Source organism: Protopterus annectens, chromosome 1.part1 (assembly GCF_019279795.1).
Source record: "Protopterus annectens isolate FY-2018-M chromosome 1.part1, PAN1.0, whole genome shotgun sequence".
In the NCBI taxonomy this organism is placed as follows: Eukaryota; Metazoa; Chordata; order Ceratodontiformes; family Protopteridae; genus Protopterus; species Protopterus annectens.
This window is the reverse complement of record NC_056726.1, coordinates 535,790,888-535,807,602: the sequence shown is the minus strand read 5'-3', so window position 1 is coordinate 535,807,602 and position 16,715 is coordinate 535,790,888. Positions and strand designations below refer to the sequence as shown.

Below are 16,715 nucleotides of genomic sequence, written 5' to 3'. Positions count from 1 at the left end.
GTGCAGGTGAATTTGATCCTGTGTCCACAATCCTTGCACGCATTTGTCCAGCATGTGGGCCCCCATCCTAGATCTGAAGCGCCTGTTGTGATGGTCTGGCTTGGTTGACATCTGCGAAAGGCAGGCCTGGGTTTGACTGGCATGCCTGAGCCCACCATAGGAACTCCTGTTTTAAGCATGGAATTAGTGGGATTTCTGTTTCTAGACTGTGTCTGTGTTGGGACCATAAATTCTTTAGGTACCACTGTAGTTTCCTCATATGTAGTCTGGCAAATGGGACCAAGATTATGCATGATGCCATGAAGCCCAAGGCCTGTAGAAATTTTCTTGCTGTTAACTTGTTCAGTTTTGTTAGTGCCAAGAAGTAAAGAGGAAGTTCTTTTTGTTTTTCTGTAGTCAGGAATGCCTTTTGTTGTACTGTGTCCAATTCCGCGCCCAAGAATGTCCTTGTTTGGGATGGTATCAGCCTTGACTTTTGTAAATTGACTGTGTAACCCAGTCCTTGTAGCAAGTAAATGACCCTTTGTAAATCTGTTGTCAGCTTGCTTTTGTTGTCCCCTTGTAGCAGGCAGTCGTCCAGGTATGGGTAAATTTGAATCCCCTGTAGTCTGCAATGGGCGATTACTGATGCCAGGCATTTTGTGAATACTCTGGGCGCAGTAGATAAGCCAAAGGGCAATGCTGAGAATTGAAAGTGCTCTGATTCTGCAAGAAATCTGAGGTATCTTCTGCAGATTGGTCGAATTGGGACGTGCAGGTATGCCTCCTTGAGATCTAGAGTTACCAGCCAAGACTCCTTGCCCAGCATGGGAAGAAGTTGCTGTAGGGTCAGCATTTTGAATTTTGGGACAATGATGTATGTATTTAAGGTGGACAGGTCGAGAATTGGTCTCCAACTTTTTTCCTTTCTTGGAACTAGGAATAGTCTGGAGTAGAAGCCTTTCCTTGTTCTGCTGTTGGCACTCTTTCCACAGCTCTCATGTTTGCTAACTCCATTATCTGGCGTAGAGCCTCTGTTTTTTGATGTGGAGGTAGATTTGGCATTCCTCTTTTGACTGGTAAAGTGTGGAAGTGAAACCAGTAACCTTGATCTATGGTTTGTAAAATCCACTTGTCTTTTGTTATGTAGTGCCAGTTCTTTGAAAATAAGGTTAACTTTCCGCCTAGAGGAGCTGCTATTTGTTCCCTGGTAGGCGGATTTAGGATTAAGTCACTGTGGCTGTGCTGATGTAGAGGCAGTGGCTGTGTCTGTGCCTCTGTTGTTACCTTGCCACTGTCGTCCTCTGTAGGCACCTCCTCTGGATTGGGTTCTGCCTCTGGAACGTCTATTCCTGCCCCTTTGAAATTTTGCAGAGTCAGGAAAGGACCAATTTTTGGCAGGCCAGTTCCTGCTAATCCTTGGGGGTTGGACTTGCAGGAAATATTTAACAGTTTGAACAGATTTTGCCTTTTCTTCCATTTTCTTCATAACCTGCTGGGCAGGTGTACCAAACAAACTTGTCTTGTCCATAGGAGCATCTAGCAACTTAGCTTTAACATGATCCGGTAAAGCTTGTTCCTTTAACCATGCATGTCTTCTTATCACTGTGCCTGTCATGGCTGATCTAAATGAAGCCTCCAGTGCATCATAGCCACATTTTAAAGAATGGTTGCTAACCTGTTGTATGTTATTTACCATCTCTAATACATATTTCTTATCAAGAGATTCATCAGTAGTTAGCTTTTTAGTTAACTGATCAAGCATAAACTCTTGGTATTGTATCATGTGAAACTGACAGTTTAAAGCTCTAGCTGAGAGAGTAGCTGAAGTGTAGACCTTTTACCCCATCTGTCTAGTGACCTTGCTTCCCTTTCAGAAGGAATAGGGTTTTTAGCTGTGGTTGCGGCTACTGCCTTGGGACCCTGGGATATAGTTTCTGGGTCTGCAAGAGGAGCCTTGTAAAGGTGGTGATGAGTATCTGGCACCCTGTAAAATCTGTCTGGTTTGGCAGGGGCTGGGGGTAAAGAATCTGGAGCGGAGCAAACATCATTGAAAGCATCATCCACCACAGAGAGAACAGGAGGTATAGCTAAGGGCCTGTGCTGTGGTAGGTGCAGAAAAGTCCTAAGTCTTTTCTGGAGTCTGAAAATCCTGTTGCTGCCATTGGAACTGTTCTCGCATGGCATGCAGGGTTTCTCCAAAGGAGAATTCTTCTGGTGGGGAAGCAGCTGGAATGGATTCTTCAGCATCAGAATCTTGAAATTGGAAAAGGGAGCCTCAGGCTGGTCAGTTATGTCTGATTCATGAGCAGAATCATCAGAAGACACTGGCTCAGGGGGCTCTGCCCTAGGTCTCTTCTCTGGGGCTGAGAGGCCCTGTCTGGGTGAGATTGAGATCCTCTAATTAAAGAAAGTAAATCTTCTGCCAAGGAAAGCAGTTGAGAACTAGAAGAGTGCCTGGATGAGGGGGTTTAACAGGCACTGATTTAGTAGTCTTGGCTGCTTTAGCCCTGGCGAAGGCCTTAATGGACATGGCTGCTGGAGGCCTAGCAGCACCACGTGCTGGGGTAGAGACATCCAAGGCGATGGTATCTGATAAGTCAGTCACCGTAGTGGGTAAAATTTCTGAGGTCGATTCAAGAATTGTAGCAGGGGCCTCAGTAGTAAGAATAGGTTCAGCTGTACTTTGAGCAGTTTTCTCGGTTTCGGACGAAACCGAGACACTCGCGGTTTGCTTTGCCGTGGTTTCGGCCGAAACCGCGGACCGCGAGTGTCGGTCTTTATCTTTGCGTTTTTTGGGGGTAGTCGGAGAATCCGACGACATAATGTACGCAAAATCAGTACCGAAAAACTGTTCTGCAAACTCCGACCGGCGCCTAAGCGTTCGTCGGTTGAAAGAGGCACAGGCCGAACAGGCTGCTACGTCGTGGGCTGGGCCTAAACAAGGCAGACAGTAAGAGTGGAAATCTTTATGAGGTATTTGTTTCCCACAGGTTAAACAATTGTTAACTTTTTCTGACATCGGCTGAGGCAAGAAAGAGTCCCCAACGGGGTACTTAGCTTTAGAAGTCTTCGAAGTAGTATTCGGTAGAAGTAATCTCTGGATCCGACCGACCGGCACTTGCGAACAGCTTCTGCTTCGGGCGCCACGCGGCAAGAAAGACTGAGGAAAATGGCATCGGCTGATGCTTTTATACCCGAAGACCAGCAGAGATGACGTCAGGTGGAGTGCGACATCAGCCGAAGCCGGACCCGGACTTTGGAATCCGGCCGACTGCAGGGCTGCCTGACGACAGGACAACCCACTTGTTATGACTGCAGATGCATCCATGAAGGACATCGAAAATTTCAGGAGTCGGCTGAACGGCACTTGCTAACTGCTTCTGCTTCAGGCACCGCGCGACAAGAAAGACTGATTAAAATGGCGTCGGCTGCATGTTTTATACCCCTGATGACCGGACGTCATGGAAGAGGAGACAGCAGCCGACGCAGGACCCAAGACTTTGTTATTCAGGCCGACTGACGGCAACCTGCCAGCAGATTACCCAAATGTAATGACTGCAACAGTGAAACACGAAGAACATCTGGCCAGGTTCTAGATCATTGTCCAAATGACTTGTTACTTATTATTTTGTAAATGTCGCATCCTTTTCTATTGTTGTCACTGACCCATGATATTATGGGTCTATATTATTTGAACAAAGTTTTCTAACTTCGAATACCATATGGGCGACACCATATGGCCGAAGTCAGAAAACTTTGAATACTGAAAAAAATTAAAAAAAGACTAAACTCTAAACTAAGGATTGTAGGCAGGGGGGCAAGCCCCCCCTGCACCCCCCACAACCCCAACCCCCATTCTTTAAATACAACTCCAAGACTGCACTATAATGCGGTAAAGGGAAGACATCCCTTTACTGCACTATAGTGCAATCTCGGAGTTGGTATATTTAAAGGGCAGGGGGTGTGGGGGTGCAGGTGGGCTTGCCCCCCTGCTTTAACATGATAGGTGACCCTTTCGTTTTTTTGGGTCCCCCCCCCCAGTATTCAAAGTTTTCTAACTTCAACCACAGGGTGTCGCCCATATGGCATTCGAAGTTAGAAAACTTCATTCAAATATATACCCAATATTATAACCATCTTTTGGGGTTACTCAGTATACTTACTGTAATGTTTATTACATCCTGCTATACTCAAATGTGTTTTAAAATTGTAATAAATCCAAATTTTCTCCTTCGGCCTACACAGAAAATGTGCTTGTACTCAGTCGAACTTTCCCAGTTAAAATTAAAAAAAAAAAAAATGAATGAATTAAAAAGTGAATGAATGAATCAACAGTTAATAGCAAAGATGATTTTACACAGTATCTGTAACTATCTTGATGTAGTTGTAGTTTAAATTTGGCTGAATATTTCCCAGTTTAAATAACCAGTAGTTTTATGGCAATATTACTTACATGTTTGAAGCAAGAAACCAGAGCAGCTTTGCAGTTGTGCTGTTTGATAAGCTTCCCCCAGTCAAACCCAACAGCCACAGCTAAAAATTCAAAAAATACAAGCAAATATGGAAAGTATTATAAACATGGCATTTGCATCATCAAACACGAACCACATTAGACATTTCTCAAATACCGCAATATTAGTGACAAACTTAAATTACTTTTATGACAGATAACCTTTGCTGCATAATGTGCTTTATAAGAGCTATACATACATGCAATAAAGGAATATACTCTGACACTTCTGCTTTGGGTATGAAAAGGATACTGTACAGGAATAACAAAACAAAAAAAGACATTTTCTTAGCAGTATCAGCACTCAAAGAGGACCCTTTTTGACATGTTCTGTTTAAAATCATGACCTGGCTTAATAATTTTCAGTGTTATCACATCAGGGATAGCCACAACTGGGACAATGTAATCCGTGATGCCATGCACTACCAACAAACAAATTCAGCCTTAATGTCTGCCAGTTTATCACCTTGCCTGTAGAAGGCACCCACCATACACGTTAAGATCAATAAAGACTCAGTTCTATCAAGTGACAGACACACATCATCTTGCGTTGTAGGGAAGTCAGCAACTGCACTTGGTTTGGTGAGAGGCACCCACCCATATGACAGAGGAAGGGTACCTTGATCTAGCTGATCCGTCAAGCAATGTCTTCTTCATAGACCAGCTAATACAGTACAAATCTGTTACATTCAACACTGAAGACACTTCTGTGATTGTTCCCATGGTTGTGACAAATCACAAACAGTAAAAATTCCAGGATGAAAGAAGTCAAAGATCTTCAGTAAGCCCAGCAAGAAGGCTGAGGACTTGGAAAGATCACAGCTGACCATGGCAAACCAGACAGCCACTGGAAACTGCTACTTAAAAAAAGCAGGTCGACAAAACAACACTGCCATTGGGCCTTTCTGCTAAGAGAAACTGACTACCTACCCATCAAGAACTAGGCAAATATTGTGGAATGAATTACTAGTCCATTCAACAGTGAACATACTGATCACAGCTGCTGAGGCAAGAAAGAGTCCCCAATGGGGTACTTAGCTTTATAGAAGTCTTCGAAGTAGTATTCGGTAGTAGTAATCTCTGGATCTGACCGACCGGCACTTGCGAACAGCTTCTGCTTCGGGCGCCACGCGGCAAGAAAGACTGAGGAAAATGGCATCGGCTGATGCCTTTATACCCGAAGAACTGCCGCAATGACGTCGGGTGAAGTGCGACACCAGCCGAAGCCAGACCCAGACTTTGGAATCCGGCCGACCGAAGGGCTGCCTGACGACAGGACAACCCATTTGTTAAGACTGCAGATGCATCCTTGAAGGACATCTAGGCAAATATTGTGGAATGAATTACTAGTCCATTCAACAGTGAACATACTGATCACAGCTGCTCTGCTGGAGACCTGATTGAGAAAAGCACTCTACTCTTATGAGTGAAGAATCCGGCAGTGCTCCAACTTCTCATCTCCTAAAATGAACTGGAACAAAAAATGACCTGTGCAGGGATAGATCACCACCTTCTAAAATGTGGTAACAAGTGCTCCCATGAGGAGGATGGACACCCCCCCCCCCTCCCCACTGGCTTGATAAGCTCCAGTATTACTTGGACAAGACTAATTCAAAAAACACAAGTTGGTCAAATGTGAAGATGAACTCTAGCCCTGCAAGGGGAACTAAGATTCAGCAACAAGTGCCCACATCATCTACTGGAGCCTTATAGGAGTTGACCTCAGTGCCACTACAAGGCACCATATGCACAGCATGAACTCAAGTACAAAGGTGACCCACAACACGCAGCTACTACAGGTCTTCCATCCGAATCAGCAGGGCCTAGGAGAAGAGAGTCTTGGTCAGACACTCAAATGGTGTTGGGGTCACCCAGAAATGAAGGCAACTTCCATAACCATGATCAAAAAGGATTCAAAATTTTTCCGATGGTCACAATAACTGCATCAATCCTAGGGCAGCAAAAGAAAAAGCATAAGTCACTTCTTTGCACACTGTAAAGGGAGAATGTCTCAGCCAAGAACCTCTAACCCCAAAAAGGACACAACAAACTAGCATCTGACTCCTCCTCAAGCTACAGACTAAAATATGATCCCTCCCCAGAAAATTACTAATAGAAGTCCTACATCCACATTCTAATCCTGAACCAGCTGCACGTTCCACCCTTCTGCTGCAGGAAACAGAGGAGTAGCAGAGAGACTGGTCACAGGGTCATATTTTACTGGATTAAGAAAACAGCATGAACAATGCACAAACTTACTCTATTAATGCTGCTTTGTGCAATCATTAACACTCTAAACACAACTACTTACTATACACCAACAGCCCTAACTAAATTTAGCACATCTTGCAAACTTTACAAGCATATTCTCATTAAACGGTCACAAAAACATTCCTCCTTTAAACTCTACAAAACTAACCACAACACTGTTATACCCCCTACCTTCCCTTTTCTTTCTCACCTTAAGCAACTTTAGCATCCCTTCAACCCAGCATGAAACAGACCACAACAATTACAAAACATGGCAAAATTATCTCATTAAAACATCTGCTATCATATTTGTACTCGCATAAGGAAACACTGAAAAGTACAGTTTTGTACCTACCATAAATGTAGATGTCCGAGAGGTATGCATCTGCAGTCCTAACAAATGGGTTGTCCTGGCCTCAGGCAGCCCTTCAGTCGGCCGGATTCCAAAGTCTGGGTCTGGCCTCGGCTGATGTCGCACTTCACCCGACGTCATAGCTGCAGTTCAGCGGGTATAAAGGCATCAGCCGACGCCATTTCCTCAGTGTTTCTTGCCCCAGATGCCAGGTGCCCTCTAGGAAGGCTAAATTTGGATAAATGCAAATATTTCCAAACAATAGAGAGCAAATAGAAATAAACATGTATATACATATATACAAACAAATACACCATAATAGATTCCCCCAGCTAGCTACAAGATGGGCAATTACCCTAGGAGTACCACAGAGGGGAAGGAGGGTGGGTAATCCTGACTGCAGATGCATACCTCTCGGACATCTACATTTATGGTAGGTACAAAACTGTACTATGTCCTTCAAGGATGCATCTGCAGTCCTAACAAATGGGTAGAATACCATAGCCAAACTGGGGGAGGAGGCACTAAGGAGGCACTAAGAGTTTATGGTGTAGTTAAGATCCCTTGCAAAACAGCAGTGGCAAAACCTGCTCGGGATCTGGAGTATAAAGGTAGATTATAATGCTTGGCAAATGTATGCACGGAGCTCCAAGTGGCAGCCTCTAAAATGTCTTTGGTAGCCAAGCCACTCCTCGTAAGAAGGCTGTAGTAGTGGCTGTAGCCCTTGTGGAGTGAGGCCTGATGTTTTCTGGAGTTGCTTTTCCATGAAAAGAGTAACAAAATCTAATGCAATTTCCTATCCATTTTGAGATTGTCTGTTTTGAAATTGCTTTTCCTTCCATTCCTGTTGCATATGCTACCAGAAGCTGGTCAGTTTTTCTATTGTTCTTGGTTCTGTCCAGGTAGTAGCACAATTGTCTGTGTACATCCAAAGTATGCAGCAATCTTTCCCCCCTGTTCTGCGGGTTGGGGAAGAATGTTGGTAGGTGTATTGCTTGGTTTAATGATACCCTGGAGACCACCTTTGGCATAAAGGTAGGATTAGTTCTCATGGACACTCTATCATGATGGAAGATAAGGAAGGGTTGTACTGCCATTAATGCCTGTAATTCAGAAACCCTTCTAGCTGAAGTGATTGCAAGCAGGAAAGCAGTTTTCCAAGATAAGTACTGTAATTCTGCTGTTGCTGCTGGTTCAAAAGGGGGAAGTGTCAACTTTTCTAACACAAAGTTAAAGTCCCATGTAGGCAATGGTGGTTTCCTTGGTGGCTTTACATTTTTAATTCCTCTGAGAAACTGCCTGAGTAGAGGTTGAGAGAAGACTGGAGGATCCATGTTGTATTCTGCTGAAATTGCTGATGCATGAATCTTAATGGAGGAGTAAGACAGACCATTGTGGAAAAGCTCTGCTAAGTATTCCAGGATGTTAGCTATGTTTGCCAATGATGCATCTACACCTTTTGTTGCACTCCAAATGAGATATCTTTTCCATTTTGCTGAATAAGTTTTCCTTGTTGAGGGTCTGCGAGCCTCCAAGATAATGTCTTTAACCCTTTGAGATAAATCTGGGTTATTTTGCCTTATATAATGTTCCAAGCAGCTAGTTGCAGTGTTTTCAGGTTTGGATGCAGGATTTTGAAGTTGTTCTGTGTTAGCAGTAGAGGTAGTAGGGGTAGAGGCTATGCGTGCTCCTGGGACATACTCCTCAGTAGTGGGTACCAATGTTGTCTCGGCCAGTTTGGAGCTATCAAGATGATCCTGGGGCGATCTTCTTTGATCTTCAGTAGCACTTTGTGCATCAAAGGAAGAGGTGGGAATGCATATGCTGTCAGGTTTTACCAACTGAAGGATAGGGATTCCACCCTCCAAGCAAGTGGGTGGTATGTCCTTGTGCAGAATTTCTTCAATTGGTGGTTGTGTGGGGACGCGAACAGGTCTATTTCTGGCAGTCCTCATTTCCTTGTGATGGTTCTGAAGATGTCTGGATGCAGCATCCATTCGTGGGCATCCGTGGTGGTTCTGCTTAAGATGTCTGCTAATATATTTTCTTTTCCTGGCACAAATATGGCTTGGAGCTGAATGTTGAAGCTCAGGGCCAAATTCCAGAGGTCCATTGCCATCCGGCATAGAGGATAAGAATGTGTGCCTCCCTGCTTGTTGATATATCACATAACTGTGGTGTTGTCCGTCCTTATCAGCAAATGACCCTGTTGAAGGAATGGTCTGAATGTCTGAATTGCCTGTTTTACTGCCAGCATCTCTTTTTGATTTATGTGGAAGTTCATCTGGTCTTGAGTCCATAAGCCTTGTATGCACTTGTCCACCATGTGTGCCCCCCAACCGAGGTCTGAGGCGTCCGTGGTGATAGTCTGGGTTGGGTGAGGCCTGTGGAAGGGCAGTCCTTGGTTCAACTGACAGGCCTGGGCCCACCACTGGAATTCTTGTTTCAGGCACGGAATTATTAGAATTTGGGTTTCTAGGCTGTGCTTGTGCTGAGACCATAAATTCCTCAGGTACCATTGCAACTTCCTCATATGTAGTCTGGCATGTGGAATTAATATTATGCAGGATGCCATGTAACCCAGGGCTTGCAGTATTTTCCTTGCTGTAAGCTGGTTCTGCGTTGTCAATGCCATGAAATAGAGTGGTAGCTGCTTCTGTTTTTCTGCTGTGAGGAATGCCATCTGGTTTGATGTGTCCAGTTCTGCACCCAAGAAGGTTATCCTTTGGGATGGTATCAGCCTTGACTTTTTTGTGTTGACTGTGTATCCCAGGGCTTGCAGCAGGTGAATAACCTTTTTCAAATCTTTTGTCAATTTGTCCTTGCTGTCCGCTTGTAACAGGCAGTCGTCCAGGTATGGATAAATTTGAATTCCCTGAAGCCTGCAATGAGCAATTACTGATGCCAGGGATTTCGTGAATACTCTGGGCGCAGTAGATAAGCCAAAAGGCAATGCTGAGAATTGATAATGCTCTGATCCTGCAAGAAATCTGAGGTATCTTCTGCAAGTTGGTCGAATGGGGACGTGCAGGTATGCCTCCTTGAGATCCAGAGTCACCAGCCAAGACTCCTTGCCCAGCATGGGAAGAAGTTGCTGTAGGGTCAGCATCTTGAATTTTGGAACAATGAGATGTGTTTAGAGCGGACAGATCGAGGATAGGTCTCCATTGGTTTTCCTTTCTTGGTACCAGGAAAAGCCTTGAATAAAATCCTTGTCCTTGTTCCATAGCCGGTACCTTTTCTATAGCTCTCATCCTTAGTAAGTGGTCTATTTGCTGTAGAGCGTTTGTCCTTTGGTTTGGAGGTAGGTTTGGCATTCCTCTCTTCCTTGGAAGAGTATGGAAGTGAAACCTGTAGCCTTTGTCTATTGTCTGTAAAATCCATTTGTCTCCTGTAATGTAATGCCAATTTACTGAAAATAAGGCTAGCTTTCCGCCTAAGGGTGCTCCCAGTTGTTCCCTGGTAGGCGGTTTCAGAGCCAAGTCACTGTGATTGTCCTGTGGAAGTGGTAGTGGCTGGATCTGTGGCAGTACTTCTCTGGCTGTTAGGCTGCCACTGGCGTCCCCTGTAGGCACCTCTGGATTGACCTCTGCCTCTAGGGCATCTATTTCTGCTTCTCTGGGCTCTAGTGGTTTCTGGAAAGGACCAATTTTTGGAAGGCCAGTTCCTACTAAATCTCGGAGGCTGGACCTGTAAGAAATCCTTGACTGTCTGGACAGATTTAGCTTTTTCTTCCCCCTTCTTCAACACTTGCTGTGCAGGGGAGCCAAACAAACTGCTTTTCCATGGGAGCATCTAGAAGCTTTGACTTTACATGGTCTGGTAAGGATTGCTCTTTTAACCATGCATGCCTTCTGATCACTGTACCAGTCATAGCTGATCTAAAGGAAGCCTCCAGTGCATCATAGCCGCATTTTAAGGAATGATTACTGACCTGCCGAGTATTATGCACCAAATCCTGAAGGGACTTATGGTCTAAAGGCTCAGGCGAGGACAGTTTTTTAGTGAGCTGGTCTAACAGAAATTCCTGATACTGAATCATGTGGAATTGACAGTTTAAGGCCCTAGCCGAAAGAGTAGCAGAAGTATAAACTTTTTTACCCCATCTCTCCAATGCCCTAGATTCTCTTTCAGAGGGGAGGGGGGTTTTGGCAGAGGCAGCTGCTACAGCTTTGGGGCCCTGTGAAATAGTTTCTGGATCTGCTATAGGAGCCTTATACAAATGATAATGTGTGTCCGGAACCCTGTAGTATCTGTCGGGCTTAGCAGGGGCCGGAGGCAGTGAGTCAGGGGCAGTACAAGCATCATTAAATGCATCATCCACAACTGTAAGTACTGGAGGAATAGCTAAAGGCCTATGTTGTGGTAAATGTAAAAGGTCCTAAGCCTTTTCCTAGAGTCTGAAAAATCCTGGCCCTGCCATTGAAATTGTTCCCTCATAGCATGCAAGGTTTCCCCAAAGAAAATTCCTCAGGAGGAGAGGCAGAAGGTATGGAATCCTCTGCATCAGAGTCCTCATATGGAGAATAAGGGCCTTCTGGAGGGTTTGTATTTTCTGAATCATCAGAGGAGTAATCCGAAGAAACTGGCTCAGGGGGCTCTGCTCTAGGCCTCTTCTCTGGAGGTGGGTGAGAGGCCCTGTCAGGGTGAGACTGGGTTCCCCTGATCAAAGAAATGAGATCCTCTGCTAGACTAAGCATTTGAGTATTAGTGCTAGGCCTGTGAGAGGGGGTTTTAGCAGGTATGGCCTTTGAAGATTTAGCTGCTTTGGCCCTGGCAAAAGCCTTAATTGACATGGATGCAGGGGGCCTAGCAGCTCCACGTGCAGGAGTAGATACATCTAAGGGAATAGTATCAGATAAATCCTGAGAAACTGTAAGAGCAGGTAGATTTTCCGTAGCAGATTCAGCCATGCTGGAAGAGGCCTCCGTAGTAGGAGGAATGCTTTCGGCCGAAGGAAGAACCGAGGACTCTGTTTCAGCCGAAACAGAGACACTCGCGGTTGGCTTAACCGCGGTTTCGGCCGAAACCGCGGACCGCGAGTGTCGGTCCTTATCCTTACGCTTTTTAGCTAAATGTGAAGTCGGAGTCTCCGACGGCATGATATAAGCAAAAGCGGAGCCGAAAAACTCCTCTGCAAATTCCGACCGACGTCTAAGTGTCCGTCGGTTGAAGGAAGCACAGGCTAGACAAGCTGCTACGTCGTGGTCTGGGCCTAAACAAGGTAGGCAGTAAGAGTGGAAATCTTTATGAGGTATTTGTTTCCCACAAGTTAAACAGTTATTCACTTTTTCCTGACATCGGCTGAGGCAAGAAAGAGTTCCCAACGGGGTACTTTTTGTCTTCGGTAGTAGCAATCTCTGGTTCTGACCGACCGGCACTTGCGAACAGCTTCTGCTTCGGGCGCCACGCGGCAAGAAAGACTGAGGAAAATGGGGTCGGCTGATGCCTTTATACCCGCTGAACTGCAGCTATGACGTCGGGTGAAGTGCGACATCAGCCGAGGCCAGACCCAGACTTTGGAATCCGGCCGACCGAAGGGCTGCCTGAGGCCAGGACAACCCATTTGTTAGGACTGCAGATGCATCCTTGAAGGACATCAAACCCAGGACTAGTATTAAGCTACTACAACCACCCATCTCCCCACAAAAAGCACAATTAAATGCTGCCTGATAAATACAGATAATAAAATAAATCGTAAAGTACAGTGGTATAAGTAAAACTTACCATAAACTACAGTTCTGTAAAATCCTACCATAACAGTAGACATCCTTATCTTCATTGTTGCAGTATTCTTCACAGTAGGAATCTCTTGCCAAGGGTCTGCCCAGTATACCAAAGCTTTTAGACTTTGCATGCACCATATGTAACTCATATGCTCCCCATATAGGATGGAGGGCATAAAGGTAACAAAGATGCAGTTACCCAGAACTGAACTGACCCAGAAGAGAGGAGTCTCCATGGGATGAAACAGACCATGCACATCCAAAAAGAAGAAAATGCAGATGGAAAAAGGAGACCCTTGGCCAGGAGGGGAACTAAAGTAAAATCCAAAGGAAAGAAAGGGGATGGGAGGGAAGGAGCGAATACTGCAACACTGAAGAGGCCATTTACTTTATGGTAAGATTTTACACAACTGTACTACATCCTATATCACTGTTGCAGTATTCTTCACAGTAGGGTGGAAGGCTTTGAAGAACCCTCAACAAACCCACATAGAATGGCTGAAGTAAAACCTGCTCTAGCCCTAGAAACCATCTAATTTATAATGTTTAGTAAAGGTACACACTGAGGACTAAGTAGCAGCTTCAAGGATGGAACTGGTGTCCAACCCCTTGAAGAAAGCACAGATGGAGGCAACAGCCCTAGTGGAATGAGCTCTAACAGAAGTAGACAGCCATCTGTGATGAAAAGAACAAAAAGAAAAAGTCTTAGAAATTCAGGAGGAGATGGTTTGCTTAGAAACATCTAAACCCAATGTCTTGGGATGAAAAGAAAAAAAAATGGTCATATTTACGAATGGCCTTTGTTTTATCCAATGGGTAAATCCAAAGTATGTAAGACCCTCTCACTAGAACACTGAGAAGGAATAAAGGAAGGGAGTTGAACTGTCTGATTAAGGGACAACTCACTACTAACCTGGGCATAAAAGGAGTAGTATGAACAGATACTCTTCCCCTATTAAAAATTAAAGGAGGGATGGCAATAAGGGCCTGAAGCTCAGAAATCCTCCGAGCAGAAGTAAAAGCAAGTAATAAGACTATCTTCCAGGTATAATTCTTGCAGAGAAGCTGAACAGTACAGTTTTGTACCTACCATAAATGTAGATGTCCGAGAGGAATGCATCTGCAGTCCTAACAAATGGGTTGTCCTGCCTCAGGCAGCCCTTCGGTCGGCCGGATTCCAAAGTCTGGGTCTGGCCTCGGCTGATGTCGCACTTCACCAGACGTCACTGCTGCTGTCGATTGGGTATAAAGGCATCAGCCGACGCCATTTTCCTCAGTGTTTCTTGCCCCAGATGCCAGGTGCCCTCTAGGAAGGCTAAATTTGGATAAATGCAAATGATTCCAAATAGTAGAGAGCAAACAAAAAATAAACATGTATATACATATATACAAACAAATACACCATAATAGATTCCCCCAGCTAGCTACAAGATGGGCAAATACCCTAGGAGTACCACAGAGGGGAAGGGGGGCGGGTAATCCTGACTGCAGATACATTCCTCTCGGACATCTACATTTATGGTAGGTACAAAACTGTACTATGTCCTTCAAGGATGCATCTGCAGTCCTAACAAATGGGTAGAATACCATAGCCAAACTGGGGGAGGAGGCACTAAGAAGATTATGGTGTAGTTAAGATCCCTTGCAAAACAGCAGTGGCAAAACCAGCTCGGGATCTGGAGTATAAAGGCAGATTATAATGCTTGGCAAATGTATGCACGGAGCTCCAAGTAGCAGCCTCTAAAATGTCTTTGGTAGCCACTCCTCATAAGAAAGCTGTAGTAGTGGCTGTAGCCCTTGTGGAGTGAGGTCTGATGTTTTCTGGAGTTGTCTTCCCATGAAAGGAGTAACAAAATCTAATGCAATTTCCTATCCATTTTGAGATTGTCTGTTTTGAAATTGCTTTTCCTTCCATTCCTGCTGCATATGCTACCAGAAGCTGGTCAGTTTTTCTATTGCTCTTGGTTCTGTCCAGGTAGTAGCGCAATTGCCTGTGTACATCCAAGGTGTGCAGTAGTCTTTCCCCCCTGTTCTGTGGGTTGGGAAAGAATGTTGGTAGGTGGATAGCTTGGTTCAATGATACCCTGGAGACCACCTTTGGCATAAAAGTAGGGTTAGTTCTCAAGGACACTATCCTGATGGAAGATAAGGAAGGGCTGTATTGCCATTAATGCCTGTAATTCAGAAACCCTCCTTGCTGAGGTGATTGCAAGCAGTTTTCCAAGATAAGAACTGTAATTCTGCTGTTGCTGCTGGTTCAAAAGGGGGAAGTGTTAAATTTTCCAGCACAAAGTTCAGGTCCCATGTAGGTAGAGGTGGCTTCCTTGGAGGATTTACATTTTTAATTCCTCTCAGAAACTGCCTGAGTAGAGGATGAGAGAAGACTGGAGGATCCATGTTGTATTCTGCTGAAATTGCTGATGCATGAATCTTGATGGAGGAGTAAGACAGGCCATTGTGGAAAAGTTCTGCTAAATATTCCAGGATGTTAGCTATGTTTGTCAATGATACATTTTCTCCTTTTGTTGCACTCCAAATGAGGTATCTCTTCCATTTTGCTGAGTAAGTCTTCCTTGTGGAGGGTCTGCGAGCCTCTAGGATAATGTCTTTAACCCTCTGAGATAGTTCTGGGTTATTTTGTTTCATGTAAGATTCCAAGCAGCTAGCTGCAGTGTTTTCAAGTTTGGATGCAGGATCTTGAAGTTGTTCTGTGTTAGCAGCAGAGGAACTAGAGGTAGAGGCCATGCGTGGGTCCAAGACATACTTCTCAGAAGCGGGTACCAGTGCTGCCTCGGCCAGTCTGGGGCTATCAGTATGATCCTTGGGTGCTCCTCTTTGATCTTCAGTAGCACTTTGTGCATCAAAGGTAGAGGTGGGAATGCATATGCTTTTAGGTTTTCCCAACTGAAGGATAGGGAGTCGACCTTCCAAGCAAGTGGGTGGTATGTCATTGTGCAGAATTTTCTCAATTGGTGGTTGTGTGGGGATGCGAACAGGTCTATTTCTGGTAACCCCCATTTCTCTGTAATGGTTTTGAAGATGTCCGGATGCAGCATCCATTCGTGGGCATCCGTGGTAGTTCTGCTTAGTGTGTCTGCTAATATATTCTCTTTGCCTGGCACAAATAAGGCCTGGAGCTGAATGCTGAGGTTCAGGGCCACATTCCACAGGTCCATTGCCATCCGGCATAGAGGATATGAATGTGTGCCTCCCTGCTTGTTGATATACTACATAACTGTGGTGTTGTCCGTCCTTATCAGCAAATGACCCTGTTGAAGAAATGGTCTGAATGTCTGAATTGCCTGTTTCACTGCCAGCATCTCTTTTTGATTTATGTGTAGGTTCAGCTGGTCTTGTGTCCATAGGCCTTGTATGCACTTGTCCGCCATGTGTGCCCCCCAACCGAGGTCTGAGGCGTCCATGGTGATAGTCTGACTTGGATGAGGGGTGTGGAAAGGCAGTCCTTTGTTCAACTGACAGGCCTGAGCCCACCACAGGAATTCTTGCTTCAGGCATGGAATTATTGGAATTTGGGTTTCTAGGCTGTGCTTGTGCTGAGACCATAAATTCCTTAGGTACCATTGCAACTTCCTCATATGTAGTCTGGCATGTGGGATCAATATTATGCAGGATGCCATGTAACCCAGGGCTTGCAGGATTTTTCTTGCTGTAAGCTGGTTCTGCGTTGCTAATGCCTTGAAATAGAGTGGTAGTTGCTTTTGTTTTTCTGCTGTGAGAAATGCCATTTGATTTGATGTGTCCAGTTCTGCACCCAAGAATGTAATCCTTTGGGATGGTATCAGCCTAGACTTTTTCATGTTGACTGTGTATCCCAAGGCCTGCAGGAGGTGAATAACCTTTTCCAAATCTTTTGTTAATTTGATCTTGTTGTCCG

At 44.9% G+C, this 16,715-nt stretch overlaps 1 protein-coding gene across 1 annotated transcript in view; it reads right to left on the bottom strand.

The window, feature by feature from the left end:
- The window catches only part of L3MBTL2 (L3MBTL histone methyl-lysine binding protein 2), a 1,942,600-nt gene that overhangs the window by 1,767,320 nt on the left and 158,565 nt on the right, over positions 1-16,715 (bottom strand). Inside the window, exon 3 of the mRNA XM_044087125.1 lies at positions 4,436-4,515. Within this exon, the coding sequence (XP_043943060.1) occupies positions 4,436-4,515 (80 nt within the window). The remainder of the gene's footprint in view (positions 1-4,435; positions 4,516-16,715) is intronic.